Source organism: Schistocerca piceifrons, chromosome 10, assembly GCF_021461385.2.
Source record: "Schistocerca piceifrons isolate TAMUIC-IGC-003096 chromosome 10, iqSchPice1.1, whole genome shotgun sequence".
Classification (NCBI taxonomy): domain Eukaryota; kingdom Metazoa; phylum Arthropoda; class Insecta; order Orthoptera; family Acrididae; genus Schistocerca; species Schistocerca piceifrons.
The window spans coordinates 42,918,418-42,938,290 of NC_060147.1; the positions used below are offsets into that span (position 1 = coordinate 42,918,418).

Consider the following 19,873-nt stretch of genomic DNA (forward strand, 5'->3'; position numbering starts at 1 on the left):
CTGTGTAGGAAGAAACTCTATGCTACAGGCAAAGTAGAACTAAAAGAGGACAGTGAAATATGAGCTGCATATTGAAACTTGCGAAGAGTGCAATAGATAACAGACATAGATGATGAGTGTAACATATGTGTGAGATATCGTTACCTCAAGTATTGGTCCCTTCATTTTATGCTGTGCAAGGATCGGTAGATTCAATTTATCATGTACATACATAAAATTCAGAACAATCTTTATATAAATTTATGCTTGAAATAAAGGTGGTACAAATAACGATGAAACAGGTTCAAAATGGTTCAAATGACTCTAAGCACTATGTGACTTAACAGCTGAGATCATCAGTCCCCTAAACTAGCACTAATTAAACCTGACTAACTAAGGACATCACTCACATCCATGCCCTAGGCAGGATTCGAACCTGTGACCGTAGCAGCCGTGTGGTTCCAGACTGAAGCGCCTAGAACCACTCGACCACCGCGGCCGGCCAAAACGTGTCATCTTGTCACTTCAGCAACTGGCCATTAATATTTTTTATCATAATATGTGAATAAATGATTTCAAATTATTATTTCATTTTATAAAATTGATTTCTCTATTTACAAACTATGATACTGAGTACCTACTTAACACAAAAATATTGCTTTGCGTTAACTACATCTACACATATACCCCGCATACCACAATGAAGCCGGCCGGAGTGGCCGTGCGGTTCTGGGTGCTTCAGTCTGGAGCCGAGCGACCGCTACGGTCGCAGGTTCGAATCCTGCCTCGGGCATGGATGTGTGTGATGTCCTTAGGTTAGTTAGGTTTAATTAGTTCTAGGTTCTAGGCGACTGATGACCTCAGAAGTTAAGTCGCATAGTGCTCAGAGCCTTTTGAACCATTTTACCACAGTGAGGTTCTTGGCAGAAGGTACATCCCATTGTACCAGTTATTAGGGTTTCTTCCTGTTTCATTCACATATGGCCTGTGGGAAGAATTATTGTTTGAATGCCTCTGCGCACCCAGTAATTATTCTAATGTTATCCTCATGATACCTATGTGAGCGATACATACTGGGCTGTAGTATATCCCAAGAGTAGTCATTCGAAGCCGATTCTTGAAATTTTGTTAATAGACTTCCTTAGGACAGATTTATTCTGTCTTCAAGAGTCTCCCAGTTCAGTATCTCTGTGACACTCTCCCACGGATTAAACAAACCTGTGACCATTCGTGCTGCCCTTCTCTGTATAACTTCAGTGTTCCCTCTTAGTCCTGTTTGATACAGGTCCCACACACTTCAACTGGTCTCACGACTGAATTCTAAGCAATCTGTTTCGTAGACTGTTTGCACTTCCCCAGTATTCCACCGATAAATCGAAGGCTACTATAAGCTTTATCCCCAACTACACCTGTGTCATCATTCCCTTTCATATCCCTACAAAACGTTACACTCAGGTATTTGTATGAGTTGGCCGATTCCTGTGGTGCCTCATTGATTTTATAGTCATAGATTACTATGTCTCTTTGTTTTGCGAAGTGAAAATTTTACATTTCTGAACATTTAGAACAAGTTGCCAATCTGTGCTCCACGTTCAAATCTTATCAAGATCCGACTGAATATTCATGTAGCTTTTCTTAGATAGTACATCTAAATCTACATCTACGTTTATACTCCGCAAGCCACCCAACGGTGTGTGGCGGAGGGCACTTTACGTGCCACTGTTATTACCTCCCTTTCCTGTTCCAGTCGCGTATGGTTCGCGGGAAGAACGACTGCCGGAAAGCCTCCGTGCGCGCTCGAATCTCTCCAATTTTACATTCGTGATCACCTCGGGAGGTATAAGTAGGGGGGGGGGGGCAATATAATCGATACCTCAAACAGAAGCGCACTCTCTCGAAACCTGAGCAAGGAAGCTACACCGCGATGCAGAGCGCCTCTCTTGCAGAGTCTGCCACTCGAGTTTGCTAAACATCTCCGTAACGCTATCACGGTTACCAAATAATCCTGTGACGAAACGCGCCGCTCTTCTTTGGATCTTCTCTATCTCCTCCGTCAACCCGATCTGGTACGGATCCCACACTGATGAGCAATACTCAAGTATAGGTCGAACGAGTGTTTTGTAAGCGACCTCCTTTGTTGATGGACTACATTTTCTAAGGACTCTCCAAATGAATCTCAACCTGGTACCCGCCTTACCAACAATTAATTTTATATGATCATTCCACTTCAAATCGTTCCGCATGCATACTCCCTGATATTTTACAGAAGTAACTACTACCAGTGTTTGTTCCGCTATCATATAATCATACAATAAAGGATCCTTCTTTCTATGTATTCGCAATATATTACATTTGTCTATGTTAAGGGTCAGTTGCCACTCCCTGCACCAAGTGCCTATCCGCTGCAGATCTTCCTGCATTTCGCTACAATTTTCTAATGCTGCAACTTCTCTGTATACTACAGCACCATCCGCGAAAAGCCGCATGGGACTTCCGACACTATCTACTAGGTCATTTATATATATTGTGAAAAGCAATGGTCCCATAACACTCCCCTGTGGCACGCCAGAGGTTACTTTAACGTCTGTAGACGTCTCTCCATTGATAACAACATGCTGTGTTCTGTTTGCTAAAAACTCTTCAATCCAGCCACACAGCTGGTCTGATATTCCGTAGGTTCTTACTTTGTTTATCAGGCGACAGTGCGGAACTGTATCGAACGCCTTCCGGAAGTCAAGAAAAATAGCATCTACCTGGGAGCCTGTATCTAATATTTTCTGGGTCTCATGAACAAATAAAGTGAGTTGGGTCTCACACGATAGCTGTTTCCGGAATCCATGTTGATTCCTACGTAGTATATTCTGGGTTTCCAAATAACGACATGATACTCGAGCAAAAAACATGTTCTAAAATTCTACAACAGATCGGCGTCAGAAATATACGTCTATAGTTTTGCGCATCTGCTCGACGACCCTTCTTGAAGACTGGGACTACCTGTGCTCTTTTCCAATCATTTGGAACCTTCCGTCCCTCTAGAGACTTGCGGTACACGGCTGATAGAAGGGGGGCAAGTTCTTTCGCGTACTCTGCGTAGAATCGAATTGGTATCCCGTCAGGTCCAGTGGACTTTCCTCTGTTGAGTGATTCCAGTTGCTTTTCTATTCCTTGGACACTTATTTCGATGTCAGCCATTTTTTCGTTTGTGCGAGGATTTAGACAATAGTACCTCATTACAGATAACTGCACCATCTGCAATAAGCCTGGTTTTACTATTATTATTGTCTGCAAAGTCATTAATATACAACATGGACAGCAGTGGTCCCAACACACTTCCCCGGGGCACACTAGAAGTTAAATCTACATCTGACGATGACTCTCTTCATCCAAGGTAGCACGCTCTGTTCTCCCCACCAAAACGACCTCAATCGAGTCACAAATTCCACTTGATACCGCATATGAATGTACTTTTGAGAATAAGTGTAGGTACAGTACAGAGTCAAATGCTTTTCGGAAATAAAGAAACACTGCATCTGCCTGGATGCCTTGAACCAGAGCTTTCAGTATGTCATATGAGAAAAGTGTGAGCTGGGTTTCACATGAGCGATGTTATTGAAATCCAAGCCGGTTCGCGTTGATGTGGTCATTCTATTCAAGACATCTCATTACGTTTGAGCTCCGAATATATTCTGAGGTTCTACAACAAATCCATGTGAAGGATACTGGGCTTTAGTTTTTTGGACCACTTCGACTACCCTTGTGATAGACGGGTGTGGCCTGCGCTGTTTCCCAAGGACTGGGCAAAGTTTTTTGTTCAAGGGATCTACGATAGACCGAAGGGGCTATCTCAGCCGCTAATTCAGTATAGAATCTCACACGGATTCCACTGCGGCCTGGAGCTTTGTACAATTTTAACGATTGCAGCTGTTCCTCAACACCATTGACACTAATACTTATTTCATTCACTTTTTTCAGTGGTACGAGGATTAAATTGGGGCAGTTCTCCTGGGTTTACCTTTGTAAAGGCACATTTGAAAACACAGTTAAGCATTTCAGCTTTTGCTTTGCTACCCTCAATTTCAGTTCCTATCTCCTTCGCCAGGGACTGGACACTAACTTTGGTGCCACTAACAGCCTTTACATATGACCAGAATTTCTTTGTGTTCTGCGAAAGGTCACTGAAGGCACCACGCACAGGATTCTTGACAACCAAATGCGTTTCATTCAGCATCTCTCTATCTATAGTCCCATGTTTAGTTTTACACCTATTATGCAATCATTGAAGGCATTTGCTATCAGATGCACAGTTTGGCTTTAGAAGTCGTTTAACAACTGAAAATGCTATATTCTCTTTTCTCTGTGAGGGACTGGATGGGCTAAACAAAAAGTTTCGAACACTTGGCGTATTTTCTGATTTAACTAAGGCATTTGATTGTGTTGATCACAAAATATTGCTCCAGAAGTTGGACCATTACGGAATAAGGGGAGTAGCTCACAATTGGTTCACCTCTTACTTTAGCAACAGGCAGCAAAAGGTCATTATTCACAGTGTTGATAACGGCTGTCATGTGGGGTCTGAGTGGGGTACCATCAAGTGGGAGGTGCCCCAGGGATCAGTGTTGGGGCCACTCCTGTTCCTTATCTATATAAATGATATGCACTCTAGTATTACGGGTAACCCTAAAATATTACTGTTTGTTGATGACACTAGCTTGGTAGTAAAGGATGTTGTGTGCAACATTGGCTCGGTTTCATATAGTGCAGTACATGACCGCAGTTAATGGCATGTAGAAAATAAACTAATGTTAAATCACAGTAAGACTCAGTTTTCACAGTTTCTAACACACAATTCAACAAAATCTGACGTTTTAATTTCACATAACGGGCATATGATTAGTGAAACAGAACAGTTCAAATTTCTAGGTGTTCAGATAGAAAATTGTGAGCTTCGTTGGAGCTCCACATGCAAGGCTGGTCTCATCAATCGTCCCTGCCAGTCACTGGAATGACCCAAGAGTGACTTTGGAGCTCAGAGACAGGCATCATTTGTTTTTAACTTGCAATTATAGTTCTGCCCTTAATGTAGGAAAATGAAATGGGCAAAAGAAGAAAGGTGAAAGCTATTACATTAGAGTTACAGAATTAACGCTGGCTATCTTTGGCTAACAGCTTAGTCCAGATAAAACATATAGTTACATATGTAGGCAAGTAGTGGAATGTACGACAAATTGCCATCATAAAAGATTAATCAGATTTAAGAAACTGGAATTTAATTGCATAGTCATACAGCCAGCAACTCTAAATTGAATGAACTCATTCATTTTTAAGATACTCTGAGAACTACACACATATGAGATCTAATTATTACTGCTTGAAGAGTTTGACAGAGCACGACCTGAGTCGAAACAAGGCCCCCAGAGTAGACAACACTCCATTAGAACTACTGACAGCCTTGGGAGAGCCAGTCCTGACAAAACTCTACCTTCTGGTGAGCAAGATGTATGAAACAGGCGAAATACCCTCAGACTTCAAGAAGAATATAATAATCCCAATCCCAAAGAAAGCAGGTGTTGACAGATGTGAAAATTACCGAACTATCAGTTTAATAAGTCACAGCTGCAAAATACTAACGCAAATTCTTTACAGACGAATGGAAAAACTGATAGAAACCGACCTCGGGGAAGATCAGTTTGGATTCCATAGAAATGTTGGAACACGTGAGGCAATACTGACCCTACGACTTATCTTAGAAGAAAGATTAAGGAAAGGCAAACCTACGTTTCTAGCATTTGTAGACTTAGAGAAAGCTTTTGACAATGTTGATTGGAATACTCTCTTTCAAATTCGGAAGGTGGCAGGGGTAAAATACAGAGAGCGAAAGGCTATTTACAATTTGTACAGAAACCAGATGGCAGTGATAAGAGTCGAGGGGTATGAAAGGAAAGCAGTGGTTGGGAAAGGAGTGAGACAGGGTTGTAGCCTATCCCCGATGTTATTCAACCTGTATATTGAGCAAGCAATAAAGGAAACAAAAGAAAAGTTAGGAGTAGGTATTAAAATCCATGGAGAAGAAATAAAAACTTTGAGGTTTGCCGATGACATTGTAATTCTATCAGATACAGCAAAGGACTTGGAAGAGCAGTTGAACGGAATGGACAGTGTCTTGAAAGGAGGGTATAAGATGAACATCAACAAAAGCAAAACGAGGATAATGGAATGTAGTCGAATTAAATCGGGTGATGCTGAGGGAATTAGATTAGGAAATGACACACTTAAACTAGTAAAGGCGTTTTGCTATTTGGGGAGCAAAATAACTGATGATGGTCGAAGTAGAGAGGATATAAAATGTAGACTGGCAATGGCAAGGAAAGCGTTTCTTAAGAAGATAAATTTGTTAACATCGAGTATTGATTTAAGTGTCAGGAAGTCGTTTCTGAAAGTATTTGTATGGAGTGTAGCCATGTATGGAAGTGAAACGTGGACGATAAATAGCTTAGACAAGAAGAGACTAGAAGCTTTCGAAATGTGGTGCTACAGAAGATTGCTGAAGGTTAGATGGGTTGATCACATAACTATTGAGGAGGTATTCAATAGAATTGGGGAGAAGAGGAGCTTATGGCACAACTTGACTAGAAGAAGGGATCGGTTCGTAGGACATGTTCTGAGACATCGAGGGATCATCAATTTAATATTGGAGGCCAGCGTGGAGGGTAAAAATCGTAGAGGGAGACCAAGAGATGAATACACTAAACAGATACAGAAGAATGTAGGTTGCAGTAGGTACTGGGAGATGAAGAAGCTTGCACAGGATAGAGTAGCATGGAGAGCTGCATCAAACCAGTCTCAGGACTGAAGACCACAACAACAACAACAACACAAGAAATTAATATCTCTCGTTGTTGGATAATATTTGTAAATATTAGAAATAAATATATGGTGAGAAATGTCATAACATGGCGCTTTGATTTCACATAAATTATCTGCCAAAGTGCAGCAGTTTCTTGTGATTTGTGGTGTTAGAAGTAGGTCAAGAAAATAATTACGCTGTTTACCGCTTCCAACTTGTGTGTTTGTAGCAAAATCAAACCGAAACCACACAGATTAAAGAACAACGTCGTGTCAGTAGTGCAGCTGTCTATTACAGTCAGTAAAGGATGATCTTGAAATGTTCTTTTCTCTGATGAGGCATAACTATATATATTGTGGTGTATAAACTTTCGGAAGAATCGACCTTATTGTTGCGAAAATTATCAGTTACGTGAAGAGTACAGTTGCTACCAGCAGATCAACTTATGATTCATTTAGTTACTTGCCAGTTGCTTCAAAATAGGTTGTACTATATTGCTCCCAGGCATAGCAGAACAAACAGTTTGATGTAAAAAGATGTATCTTCACACTGCACTAATTGGAAACAGCACTTTTCGTATCGTGCATCTTACATCAGTTGTTCTGTGGGTCCGTATAGCCAAATGAATGCAGGTGTGCTTAATCGGTAGAGAGAAAGAGTGTTTAAGATCCACCTCTCTGTAGTGCATAGACTACAATAGCCAATTACGGAACTAGTGTCGAGTATTGCTATCTGCACTGGTAAGTCTTTGCATTGTCGTGGAACGTTCGAGTTCATGAGCATACATTATGGCTACACCTGTGTGTTTCTCGAACTTCCTTGCAAGGCCATTTGTACGTCGTGTAGATTGTACATGGAGAGCAAAAGAAAACTGGCACAGAAAAGATTTCAAACAGCATAAGGTAGGCAACCCATCTTACATCAACCCTCACAGGTTAGATGATGCAGACTTGGATGCCTGTCTCATGGTGCTTTAAATATTTTTCCCTGCCAGTTTCATTTTCCTTACCCTGTATAAACCAACACACCACCTACCACAGTCCGGGGAACGGCCCAGAGTGGTGAGTGAGTCCTGCCTATGTGTGCTGCTTCTCACAAAACACCAGCAACAGCGCTTACATTGTGTATCTTTTAAAATGAACAGTGTCCTTTACAAGAAGAGATATATGTTTGTTTGAATCGTGGGAGGGAACCAAACAGTGAGGTCATCGATAGCAACGGATTAGGGAACGTTGGGGAAGGTATTCAGCTATGCCCTTTGAAAGGGTCTATCCCAGCATTTGCCTTAAGCGATTTGACGAAATCACAGAAAATCTAAATCAGAATCGTAGAACGCGAGATCGGACCTTCGTCCTCCCAAATGTGAGTCCAGTGTGCTAACCACTGCGCATCTCGCTCGATAATATATATATATATATATATATATATATATATATATATATATATATATATATATCACATGAATTGCTTCAGTGAATGGCAGAGGTATTGTAACTATGAATGCTATCCAATACAACATATGATGCATGTGGTTGAAGGGGAAAAAATTAAAGCTTTAAGTTTTACAGTTGTCTTATCTATATGACAGACAAATAAAGTGTGCATGTTATGTATTCTAAACACACCTCCACAGCTATATTGATGAAAAAAGTTTCAACATGATCACACTACTCATCAGCTTGATAATTCAGTTCACTGTATAGTGTAGAACAATGTAATTACCCAAAATTGGATGTCGAAGCACCCAACATTGATCAAGAGTAATGACGCAAATTTCGAAAGCTAAGTAACCAGTACTTGCTTTAAATGTGGCACTGTTATGAAGCAGTATTTGTCAAAAATTTTGGGTGATGCAGATACAAAAAATATGAAATAAGGAAGAAGCAGTATTTGACAGACTATTACTGTACGCAGAACTATGAGAGAATAAAATTTCTGCACCATATTCCAGAGCATCTCCCTGACGTTATTGAAATGTTCACAACTGACTTAATGTTGTTCTTCAGAGAATGGTGTGCTTTGTTAGCGTGTATTTATCATAGAGTACCGGTGCTGTGATGTTCTAGTCTTTCACAAAACAGGAAAATTATGCTATGAGTCTCAGGCAACATAGCAAATAACATCATTACAATTAAACTATTTATATAAATCTACATCTACATACATACTCCGAAACCCACCATACGGTGCGTGGCGGAGGGTATCTCGTACCTCAACTAGCATCTTCTCTCCCTGTTTCACTCCCAAACAGAACGAGGGAAAAATGACTGCCTATATGCCTCTGTACGAGCCCTAATCTCTCTTATCTTTGTAGTCTTTCCGCGAAATATAAGTTGGCGGCAGTAAAATTGTACTGCAGTCAGCCTCAAATGCTGGTGCTCTAAACTTCCTCAGTAGCGATTCATGAAAAGAACGCCTCCTTTCCTCCAGAGACTCCCACCCGGGATCCTGAAGTATTTCCGTAACACTCGCGTGATGATCAAACCTTCCAGTAACAAATCTAGCAGACCGTCTCTGAATTGCTTCTATGGCCTCCCTCAATCCGACCTGATAGGGATCCCAAACGCTCGAGCAGCACTCAAGAATAGGTCGTATTAGTGTTTTATAAGCGGTCTCCTTTACAAATGAACCACATCTTCCCAAAATTCTACCAATGATCCGAAGACGACTATATCCGCCTTCCCCACAACTGACATTACATGCTTGTCCCACTTCATATCGCTCTGCAATGTTACGCCCAAATATTTAATCGACGTGATTGTGCCAAGCGCTACACTAGTAATGGAGTATTCAAACATTACGGAACTCTTTTTCCTATTCATCTGCATTAATTTACATTTATCAATATTTAGAGTTAGCTGCCATTCTTTTCACCAATCACAAATCCTGTCCAAGTCATCTTGTATCCTCCTACAGTCACTCAACGACGACACCTTCCCGTACACCACCGCATCATCAGCAAACAGCCGCACATTGCTATCCACCCTATCCAAAAGATCATTTATGTAGATAGAAAACTACAGTGAACCTACCACACTTCCCTGTGGCACTCCAGATGATACCCTCACCTCCGATGAACAGTCACCATCGAGGACAACGTACTTGGTTCTATTACTTAAGAAGTCTGCTCATAACTTTGAGCAATAATGTTGACCATTCAAGCAAATTTTCAGGATAGTTGTGTTTTCATTGTTCGAAAGAGTCATTAGAGATACTAAGTGCAGAAAGAGGAAAATTGTAGAGAATGTTGATTCAGAATATGAGAAGAAGGGGAAAAGAGAGAGAGACAAAAATAAAGAGGGAGTATGAATGGGAAGCAAGTGGAAGGTAAGAATGAGCAGTAGAAGCAGAAGGAGATGCAGCAGAGCAAGTAGAAGAAAAATACGAATCCCAGTCCAACACAAATTTTATCTGTCATCATGGTGTTATTTCAGGGCCCCATTGCAGCAAAAGTACAACATTTCTGTCTCAACTACAAAACCCAGTGAAGCTGAAAATGTGAATGAGCAGTAGATATGGGTGTAGAACTGGAAGGAAAATGAGCAAAGAGGACGAAATAAAGGGAGAGAAGAGAAGGTGAGTGAAGGTAGTAGAACAAAAATTTTGAGTGTCAGAAAAGACATATTAAAACCAACTAAAACTGTTAAAATTCTCAAGTTTTGTCATTTAGACTAATTTTTTATCTAAGATCGTCATCGATTCGACAGATATAATCAACATGACATGGGAATATAGTTTTCTGCCTGTACTTACTTTTCTGAAGCTTTTAGGATGTGATGAAAGAAAATGATCAGAATAGTATGAAACATGGAAATATAAAGAAACAGTGGAATGAAAATTGAGAAGTATTGAGGTATGAGAAGAGAGGGATGAAAACTGGATTAGTAGAAACAGAAGCAGCATAAGTTGGAATTAGAAAAAGAAGAAGAAGAGTAACCAGAATTAGAAGTAGACGGAGAGCTAGAAGTAATGTGGAAAACGAGGAAGAGAGAAAGACTAGAAGTCTCGAAGTTAATACTGGTATAGGAAAAATGAAACGGGGACAGGAGAAGTAGAAAAGATCTGCGAGAAGTACAGGTAGAAAAGAAACCAGGGAGATGGAGAGGTAGTGTAGAACTGGGAAGAATGCCTTAACAAAATGTGGGAATAAATGAAGAAGACAAAGTAAGTGAAATTGGAGTAGATAGCAATAAACAATATTTGACATTACTCGAAATTTAAGTGTAATTTTGATTGGAAATAAAAATTCTTCTCGTCGATCTTTTCTTGGATGATTTTTGTTTAACCATAGAACTTCTCAGAACAGCAGTTGTCGGTTATCTACAAACAAGTGTTTCCAGTGAGGAATCAACGTTTGCTGCTCATAGAGCTCTCAGTTGTCGGTCCAGAGTCAGTGACGGGACTCACCTGGGCTTTTCTGGAGCAGTGGCAAGGGCCCCTGCGACTAGCAGTGTTACCAACAGCAGGGCTCGCATCTTGCTACTGCGTTGACTGGAGTGGAGATAACTGTACTGAGGAAAGGCCAGCTGCCCGGCCAGCTGGCAGAGTGTTATATACAGGGACGCTGGTTTATCTAAGGACACGTGGAGTGCTTAGCTTGGAAATGCATTATCTGTAAGTGCTGCCGTAGACCACCTGTTTGAAATGTTAGTGACATATCTCTGTGTTCGATCTCAGCTAATTTCACCACGTGAAGGCTACATCTGTCCAGGGCATTGTGTGGGGGTTGTCAATCATGTTATCTGGTGTCCATGATGTACTCACAAACATTCTGGTACAACAGCTGCCTGTTAATAGCATTAACATATCTTCTATTACATTTATCAATTACAGCATAGGTTTCGAAAGAGTGGAACGAAGCAGGGCACATGAAAAGCCCGTTCATAACACTATCTAGGCCACACAAATAAAGATAGGTCGGGTAGTATTGGACAGTGGATTGTACCAGACAGGAAATCTAGCACCGGTGGGAACACCTGTCACTCCACAGCAGTGTCAGCTATACAGGAATAAGACCGCTCACTGTATTGTGAAACAAAACAACAGTATATTTCAGAGTGGTAACAAGGTTTGTTGCTTATCTTTGGTGTACTATGTTTTATTTGGAAGTAATCAATGTATTTTCATTGTATCTCTAGATACAATTGATATAACTGTCTATACAGTAAGCTGTGACAATATCTAGCTCAACTAATAACAATTGGAATGTTAAACTACCTCAGCAGTACATTCGGACTGCATCGAACAATGTCAATTCCGGGTTGCACTGAACAAAACAAATAGCGTAAAAACTTAAATGTGTGCTGTTTCATTTCATTAAGAGAAAATATGGAGAACTCTCGAAATAAAAGGGACGTAAATAACATGAATGAAGCTAGAGAAAGAATCATATTTCGTGGAATGATCATCAGGGAAGAAAGTCAGGAATATAAAATTTCAAGAATTACATTAGGTGATAAACTTAAAATTCCCAAGCAAACAAAAGGATACCCACGAGGAAATAGCAGCTATTTTCCGATAGCTTTCAGTGTTGATCAAGAAACAATATTGCACGATTGGAAAATCCTCCATAGAAGGCAAGATTCAATGCCACAATTGTGTCGATTCGGCCGATGAGAATTGTGCCATTGTAGAGATGACCAATCTTTGCTATACTCATGGTGTTACTTAAGTTTCTCTAAGGTTAAAGCAACATTTTAATTAAGTCTTTTCTGTTCAAAACATTAGTGTAATGGTTTCATTCTGAATTTTTGCTCATTTGTGTCAACTTTGTCCCAACATGGATATTTAGTACACAGATGTGTAGCTTGTACCTACTTTGCTCTTCTACACATTGAAATGTCATTTTGTAATCTTACCCTCCCACAGATCACTATTACATTTTTCTTAGTGTCTTCATTAGTTACAAAAGCTTCGAGAGGTATAAGATATACAAAAGAACAACTTTTTACTTATCTTCATTTTCTCTTGTTGTTGTTGTTGTAGGCTCCACGTCTAGCGTCTAGGGGGTACATTCTTGCGGCTGAAATTTCGGTTTAACTTTGTGGGTTCCAGATAATTAAGTAACTGATGAAGATTTGGCTGTATATTTTTTGAATTTTATTCTTTGTCATATTATTAAATACCATATCCTTCTTACAATTTCCACTTCATAGTCCAAATTGCATTGTTAGTGTCGATCATATAAGAACGTCTGTCTCCATCAAAGACATGCCCACTACTACTTACATTCTGCGGTATTCCAAAGAGCTTACAAAGCAACAGAGTTCACATACCTTGTTAACAAAAGAAGAATCGTTACTACGCCACACCATTATTTTCTAAATGAATGCAGAAATAAATTTAATAAGTAGTGTTAGATTGTACAATTAATAATATGAATTTTAAGTATGCCAGAATTTCTAATATCAAATATTTCTAAAACAAGAATAAGTTTAACTGTTAGTACATGTCGATTGTAACAAATTAATTTCTTTGTATACATTTTCGCCTGATATGTAATATATCGTATACAAAATCGTACGATTTTTTTTAGTGAAACAACTGAGATAATGTTCACTTATACAAGAATCGATAGCATAAATGGTATCCGTTATTTCAATAAAAAAAGGTACTGTTAGAGGGGGATGTCCCATCACAATTTCCAGTACAGCCCTCCATAAATTCGAACAACCAAAATACAAACGATGGAAAAGATATAAAAAATGGTATATGTGTACTGTTATGACATCGATTTTATAATTGTATTAAGTAGCGCAGTGGAGTATATTGTGCCTAGGGGATATTGTACCTAGGAACAACGACGATATTGTTCGGTACTTCATTCCAATGACTGATTTTAGAATCACATGAAGGAATGTGCAGTGGAGCTGGGAAATTGTCTACTGTGTTTATTGTTGTTAGACACAAGATTGTGTTCTGGGCAACTTAGGTAAATATTTCATGCTCTACACATAGAAACGGTGTATAACATGGTCAAGCTATTTAGAATAAAGCGTTAATTTTCAAGGTATAGAATTTTATGGTGAGTAAAATTCAGTATATTTTGCAACTACTAATATAATTTCTGGACTGTTAAGTCATACTTCATCGGTCATGCTCCATCTTATATGTTGAAACAGAAGGAGGTCTTCTATCACAGAACAACTGATACTTGCAAATTAAATGAGTTTCTTTAACAGTTTTACATGTTTAGAAAATGGAATCATAGCTTTAAATGAAGACACAATTATTTTATTTTTAATTACAGGCAGTGGAACAATAAATAAAATTTCATAGATGTATGCAAAAGGCATAGTTGTTAAATGAAATAAATTGCCTACAACAATAGTACTGTTCAATCAACAAAATTTAATCTTCATTTCATGTTTCGCATTCTTGTACCAAAGAGTTCTGTATTGTGATTACTTGCATTTTCATCTGAACATTAACTAAAACTGATATGACGTTACTTGAATTACAAAATTACATTTATCAGCTAACAAACACGGAATTCAAGTAGAAGTAAGGAAAAAGTCACACCCAGCTATTTTACTATATTTTTCACCCTCCCCTCAGCTACTGGAAATGATGCTAACGAACTATTTAGGTTTTTTATAATTTATTTTACAATTGAGGAAACTGATGTACAAGCACTTACCAACACATACTGTAAATATGAATAAAATCGAAAGAGAATGTCCTCATGAGAAGATGGCACGCAGTGTGTAGTACTTTTACCCACTCTTGCAGCAAAAGTTATGTCTTTGGCAAAAGTAATGAGAAGTATCTACAAGGTCTCCATAGAGCATTGTGTTAGTTACCACGAGCTGGTAGCTGTCAGTGTGGCGACATGTGGATCACAATAGGATTGTGACGCAAGAATAGGCGCGTGCAGCAGTAAACTGCACTGCATTGCGGTAACATGGAAGCGAGCAGGGAAATGTCACCACACCAGCGCAAGTTTCTTTCTGGACACTGCCTGTAGCAGCTGTGTGTTCGAGACTAATATGTCCCTGCCGACAGAATAAAGTCCTTAATGAAACTCGGTGCCACTCCTTGCCTTCTGTGGCTGATGCAGGGTTCCTCTTGGTACTTGACACCACAGCACTAGCTGCCATCTGACTCCTGCCACAGGGCGGTGAGTTGCACCCGCAACACAGCCATCTGCATGAGCTGCCACTGTGATGTGTGCAGAGGGAGGGGCTGCATGACCTCCATAATGCCAAGAACACCAGTGCACCACTCCTGTCAGCGACTGTGGTCTTTAAAGGCTGCCAGCCGACCTTGCCCCGTCATCAGGATTATGGGGCACTGGCTCATCAGCCAGGTCAGAAGTCTACATCTACATCTATATGATTACTCTGCAATTCACATTTAAGTGCTTGGCAGAGGGTTCATCGAACCACAATCATACTATCTCTCTACCATTCCACTCCCGAACAGCGCGGGAAAAACGAACAACTAAACCTTTCTGTTCGAGCTCTGATTTCTCTTATTTTATTTTGATTATCATTCCTACCTGTGTAGGTGGGGCTCAACAAAATATTTTCGCATTCGGAAGAGAAAGTTAGTGACTGAAATTTCGTAAATAGATCTCGCCGCGACGAAAAACGTCTTTGCTTTAATGACTTCCATCCCAACTCGCGGATCATATCTGCCACACTCTCTCCCCTATTACGTGATAATACAAAACGAGCTGCCCTTTTTTGCACCCTTTCGATGTCCTCCGTCAATCCCACCTGGTAAGGATCCCACACCGCGCAGCAAAATTCTAACAGAGGGCGAACGAGTGTAGTGTAAGCTGTCTCTTTAGTGGACTTGTTCCATCTTCTCTAAGTGTCCTGCCAATGAAACGCAACCTTTGGCTCGCCTTCCCCACAATATTATCTATGTGGCCTTTCCAACTGAAGTTGTTCGTAATTATAACACCCAGGTACTTAGTTGAATTGACAGCCTTGAGAATTGTACTATTTATCGAGTAATCGAATTCCAACGGATTTCTTTTGGCTCTCATGTGGATCGCCTCCCACTTTTCGTTATTTAGCGTCAACTGCCACCTGCCACACCATACAGCAATCTTTTCTAAATCGCTTTGCAACTGATACTGGTCTTCGGATGACCTTACTAGACGGTAAAGTACAGCATCATCTGCGAACAACCTAAGAGAACCGCTCAGATTGTCACCCAGGTCATTTATATATATCAGGAACAGCAGAGGTCCCAGGACGCTTCCCTGGGGAACACCTGATATCACTTGAGTTTTACTCGATGATTTTCCGTCTATTACTACGAACTGCAACCTTCCTGACAGGAAATCACGAATCCAGTCGCACAACTGAGACGATACCCCATAGGCCCGCAGCTTGATTAGAAGTCGCTTGTGAGGAACGGTGTCAAAAGCTTTCCGGAAATCTAGGAATACAGAATCAACTTGAGATCCCCTGTCGATAGCGACAATTACTTTGTGCGACTAAAAAGCTAGCTGCGTTGCACAAGAACGATGTTTTTTGAAACCATGCTGATTACGTATCAATAGATCGTTCCCTTCGAGGTGATTCATAGTGTTTGAATACAGTATATGCTCCAAAACCCTACTGCAAACCGTCGTCAATGATATAGGTCTGTAGCTAGATGGATTACTCCTACTACCCTTCTTAAACACTGGTGCGACCTGCGGAATTTTCCAATCTGTAGGTACAGATCTATCGGTGAGCGAGCGGTTGTATATGATTGCTAAGTAGGGAGCTATTGTATCAGCGTAATCTGAAAATCACTGCCCATATGGCAGTAGTGGCCGGGGATATAGGGAGACTTGTTTGCCTTATAGTGTCATATACTGGAGTTAATGATTTTGTGCCCACCAGACCAGCACTCAACCCTCACGACCCCTTCAAGTGTGTGAACTGTCAAGTAAGAGCTCTAGAACAATTTCAACAGTCACCACTCCAATAATAATCCAATAACAAAAATTCATTGGTAAGTAGAAGGATGAAATGGAGAGAGCAAGTGAAAGGGAGAGATAGAGGTTGAGCAGTCACATTTTAGTGGCAGTGCAACATTTTTAAGTGGTTACTTGAGTGGTTGTGAATTAATCTTGATGGTGAGTGGTGATCATCTGTCTGTGCTGTCAGTGATAAGACAGCAGACCTAGTACCGCGAATCGTGGATAACATCTTTTATGAGGCAGTCGTTCAACGAATTAATTCCTTTATCTATGTTGTGGCATCAGGGTTAGGTAGACCATCAGATCTAGCTGAGGGGTATGTGGGCGAGCCACGGACATAGTTATGAAGCAATAGTAGCGATGTATCATTCAGCAATGCAGCATTCTACCACTAGTGGAACATATGATTGCTACATCTTAACACCCTGAGCAGAAGTGAGTAAATATGCTCCCACCTCAGCTGTAGCGCGGCATGGATTCAACCAGCGGAGTCTCTGCACCAGTCGTCATTCCACTGTTTGTCCAAGCAGCTAGAACCTCGTCGAACAGTGTCATCAACTATCTGAAGCAGCTGGTCAAGAAGCAGTCAGCTAGCCTTGGCAGTTCTCAGCTTTCAGATTGGACCTGCCGAGGCAATGCTGCCCAATGTGTACTGTCGCCCATTACTCCAGCCAGTGTCCAATGATCCAACATTCGATTAGAGCCAGCCTGTTTGGGCTGTGTACATAATACAGTAACACAAATACAAGCACTTGCTGTTGAGCTGACTTCTGACAGTGTCAGCAAATCTCCATCGATGATACCCATTCTTATGCTGTTGTGGCATGTAGTTACATTAGTGTACACACCCTTTGCCACCACCCACTACAGTCGAATCCAGAGAGGCAATCATTGATCTCCTGTATGCAGTTATTGCATAATAAACAATGATTCTGTTGAGCAGGCATTCCCAACTCCACACTCACTGTGGTGCTGTATACTTTTTATGTAGTCTCCTACGAACACAACACTGGTGCCAGGCAGCTGCAATGCTTAGGAGTATCTAGCACTCACACATACACCTGCCAGTATCGCGAATAAACTATACATGTACAGAAACTTCCTGGCAGATTACAATTGTGTGCCGGACCGAGAGTCGAACTCGGGCCTTTGCCTTTCGCGAGCAAGTGCTCTACCAACTGAGCTACCCAAGCACGACTCACGCCCCGTCCACACAGCTTTACTTCTGCCAGTCCCTCGTCTCCTACCTTCCAAACTTTACAGAAGCTCTCCCGTGAACCTTGCAGAACTAGTACTGCTGAAAGAAAGGATATTGCGGAGACATGGCTTTGCCACAGCCTGGTTCGCAGGAGAGCTTCTGTAAAGTTTGGAAGGTAGGAGCTGAAGTACTGGCAGAAGTAAAGCTGTGAGGACGGGCCGTGAGTCGTGCTTGGGTAGCTCAGTTGGTAGAGCACTTGCCCGCGAAAGGCAAAGGTCCCGAGTTCGAGTCTCGGCCCGGCACACAGTTTTAATCTGCCAGGAAGTTTCATATCAGCGCACCATCCGTTGCATAGTGAAAATCTCATTCTGTATACATGTACAGGTTCATTATAATTGAAGTCAAACATTGAGACCGATGAAGAAATAGCACCACTGGACAGAGTGATGTGTCAAACTGCAGTGCAATGTTATCGAAGGGGGAGGGGGGGGGGGAACGTATGGCAGACAAAAATAAATAATTACAAAATGTAGCAATGGATGGCTCTGTAATCATCATAATTTTATAGTGCTGGACTACATATGACAAATGATTTATACAACAATGCCTAAGATGTACGTTTGACGTGAAACAAACTGTAGTACTGAGTGTGCATCCACCACGACATGTTCATATCACATCGGACTTGAATTTTTTTTTATTGCCCTGAGGCAAAAACTACATAAAAAGGATCACTCACATCGATTTTTAATTATGGTTCAAATGGCTCTGAGCACTATGAGACTTAACGTCGGAGGTCATCAGTCCCCTAGACGTAGAACTACTTAAACGTAACTAACCTAAGGACATCACACACATCCATGCCCGAGGCAGGATACGAACCTGCGACCGTAGCAGCAGCGCGGTTCCGGACTGAAGCGCCTAGAACCTCTCGGCCACAATGTCCGGCATTTTTAATTATCCTGAGTTCAAGAAACGCATAAAAGCATCACTCACATCGGTTTTTAATTGTCCTGAGGCCATAAACCGCTTAAAAAGCACCAGTCACGTTGGTTTCTATTTACCCTGAGACGAAAGACAGCACGAAAAGCATCAATCAAAAGCAAATCGGGTTATTAATTTCCGTGTGACCGGCGCGAAATATGTTCAGCATGCTGTCCACGGTTTCCTGCAACTAGCTGAAATCGAGAAACAGCATGTTCCACAACTGATCGAAGTGTTTCCGGGGTCACGTTCAGAATGTGTTGTGCAATGTGTGTCTTCAATGCAGCTAAGTTTGCAATCTGAACACAGCATCTATCAGATAGCCCCAAAGCCAGGAGTCACACAGATTAAGATCCGGCGATCGGGACGGCCAGGTTGTAGGGAAATGGCGGCTGGTAATCCTATCATTTCCGAAACGGCGCCTTAGCAGCTGTTTAATTGCATTTGCAACGTGTGAAGGTGCGCCATATTGCATAAATATGATCCCATCCACACATCCACGCTGTTGGAGAGCTGCAATGACGTGGTTGCGCAAAAGACACTCGTAGCGCTTACCAGTGACGGTACAGGTAACAGGGCCGGAAGCACCTGTTGTAGTGTAACGACGTAAGTTTTTTATAAATGATTTTCTTTTGACATATGACCATGTGTAGACTTAGTCACCTACGTCAGTTACAACACACTTCAAAATTATTTATACTCTTTTTAAATTGCCTCAGAATGGTTCATGAACGAAACTGTAAAACATCATTTGAGTCGTATGCGCAGAATTACGTCACTCAGTCCAATCGGTTTGCGTAAACTTTTTCAATTTAGATGTCGTTTGTTTCTCCTCAGAAATTATATACAGCAGATAACCTTATCTGCTGTAATAGATAATAGAGCCACACTGAATAAACTTTCAAGGCTCAAACTCGTGATGAACGCTGTCAAAAATTAATAA

At 41.0% G+C, this 19,873-nt stretch overlaps 1 protein-coding gene and 1 non-coding gene across 2 annotated transcripts in view; one reads left to right on the forward strand and one right to left on the reverse strand.

Moving 5' to 3' along the window:
• The window catches only part of LOC124718675, a 77,443-nt gene extending 66,145 nt beyond the window's left edge, over window positions 1-11,298 (reverse strand). Inside the window, exon 1 of the mRNA XM_047244300.1 lies at window positions 11,231-11,298. Within this exon, the coding sequence (XP_047100256.1) occupies window positions 11,231-11,298 (68 nt within the window). The remainder of the gene's footprint in view (window positions 1-11,230) is intronic.
• A 6,876-nt stretch (window positions 11,299-18,174) lies between these two features.
• On the forward strand, window positions 18,175-18,249 carry Trnas-cga. The gene has a single exon. It is a non-coding gene; the product is annotated as a tRNA-Ser (tRNA).
• The last annotated feature ends 1,624 nt before the right edge of the window (window positions 18,250-19,873 follow it).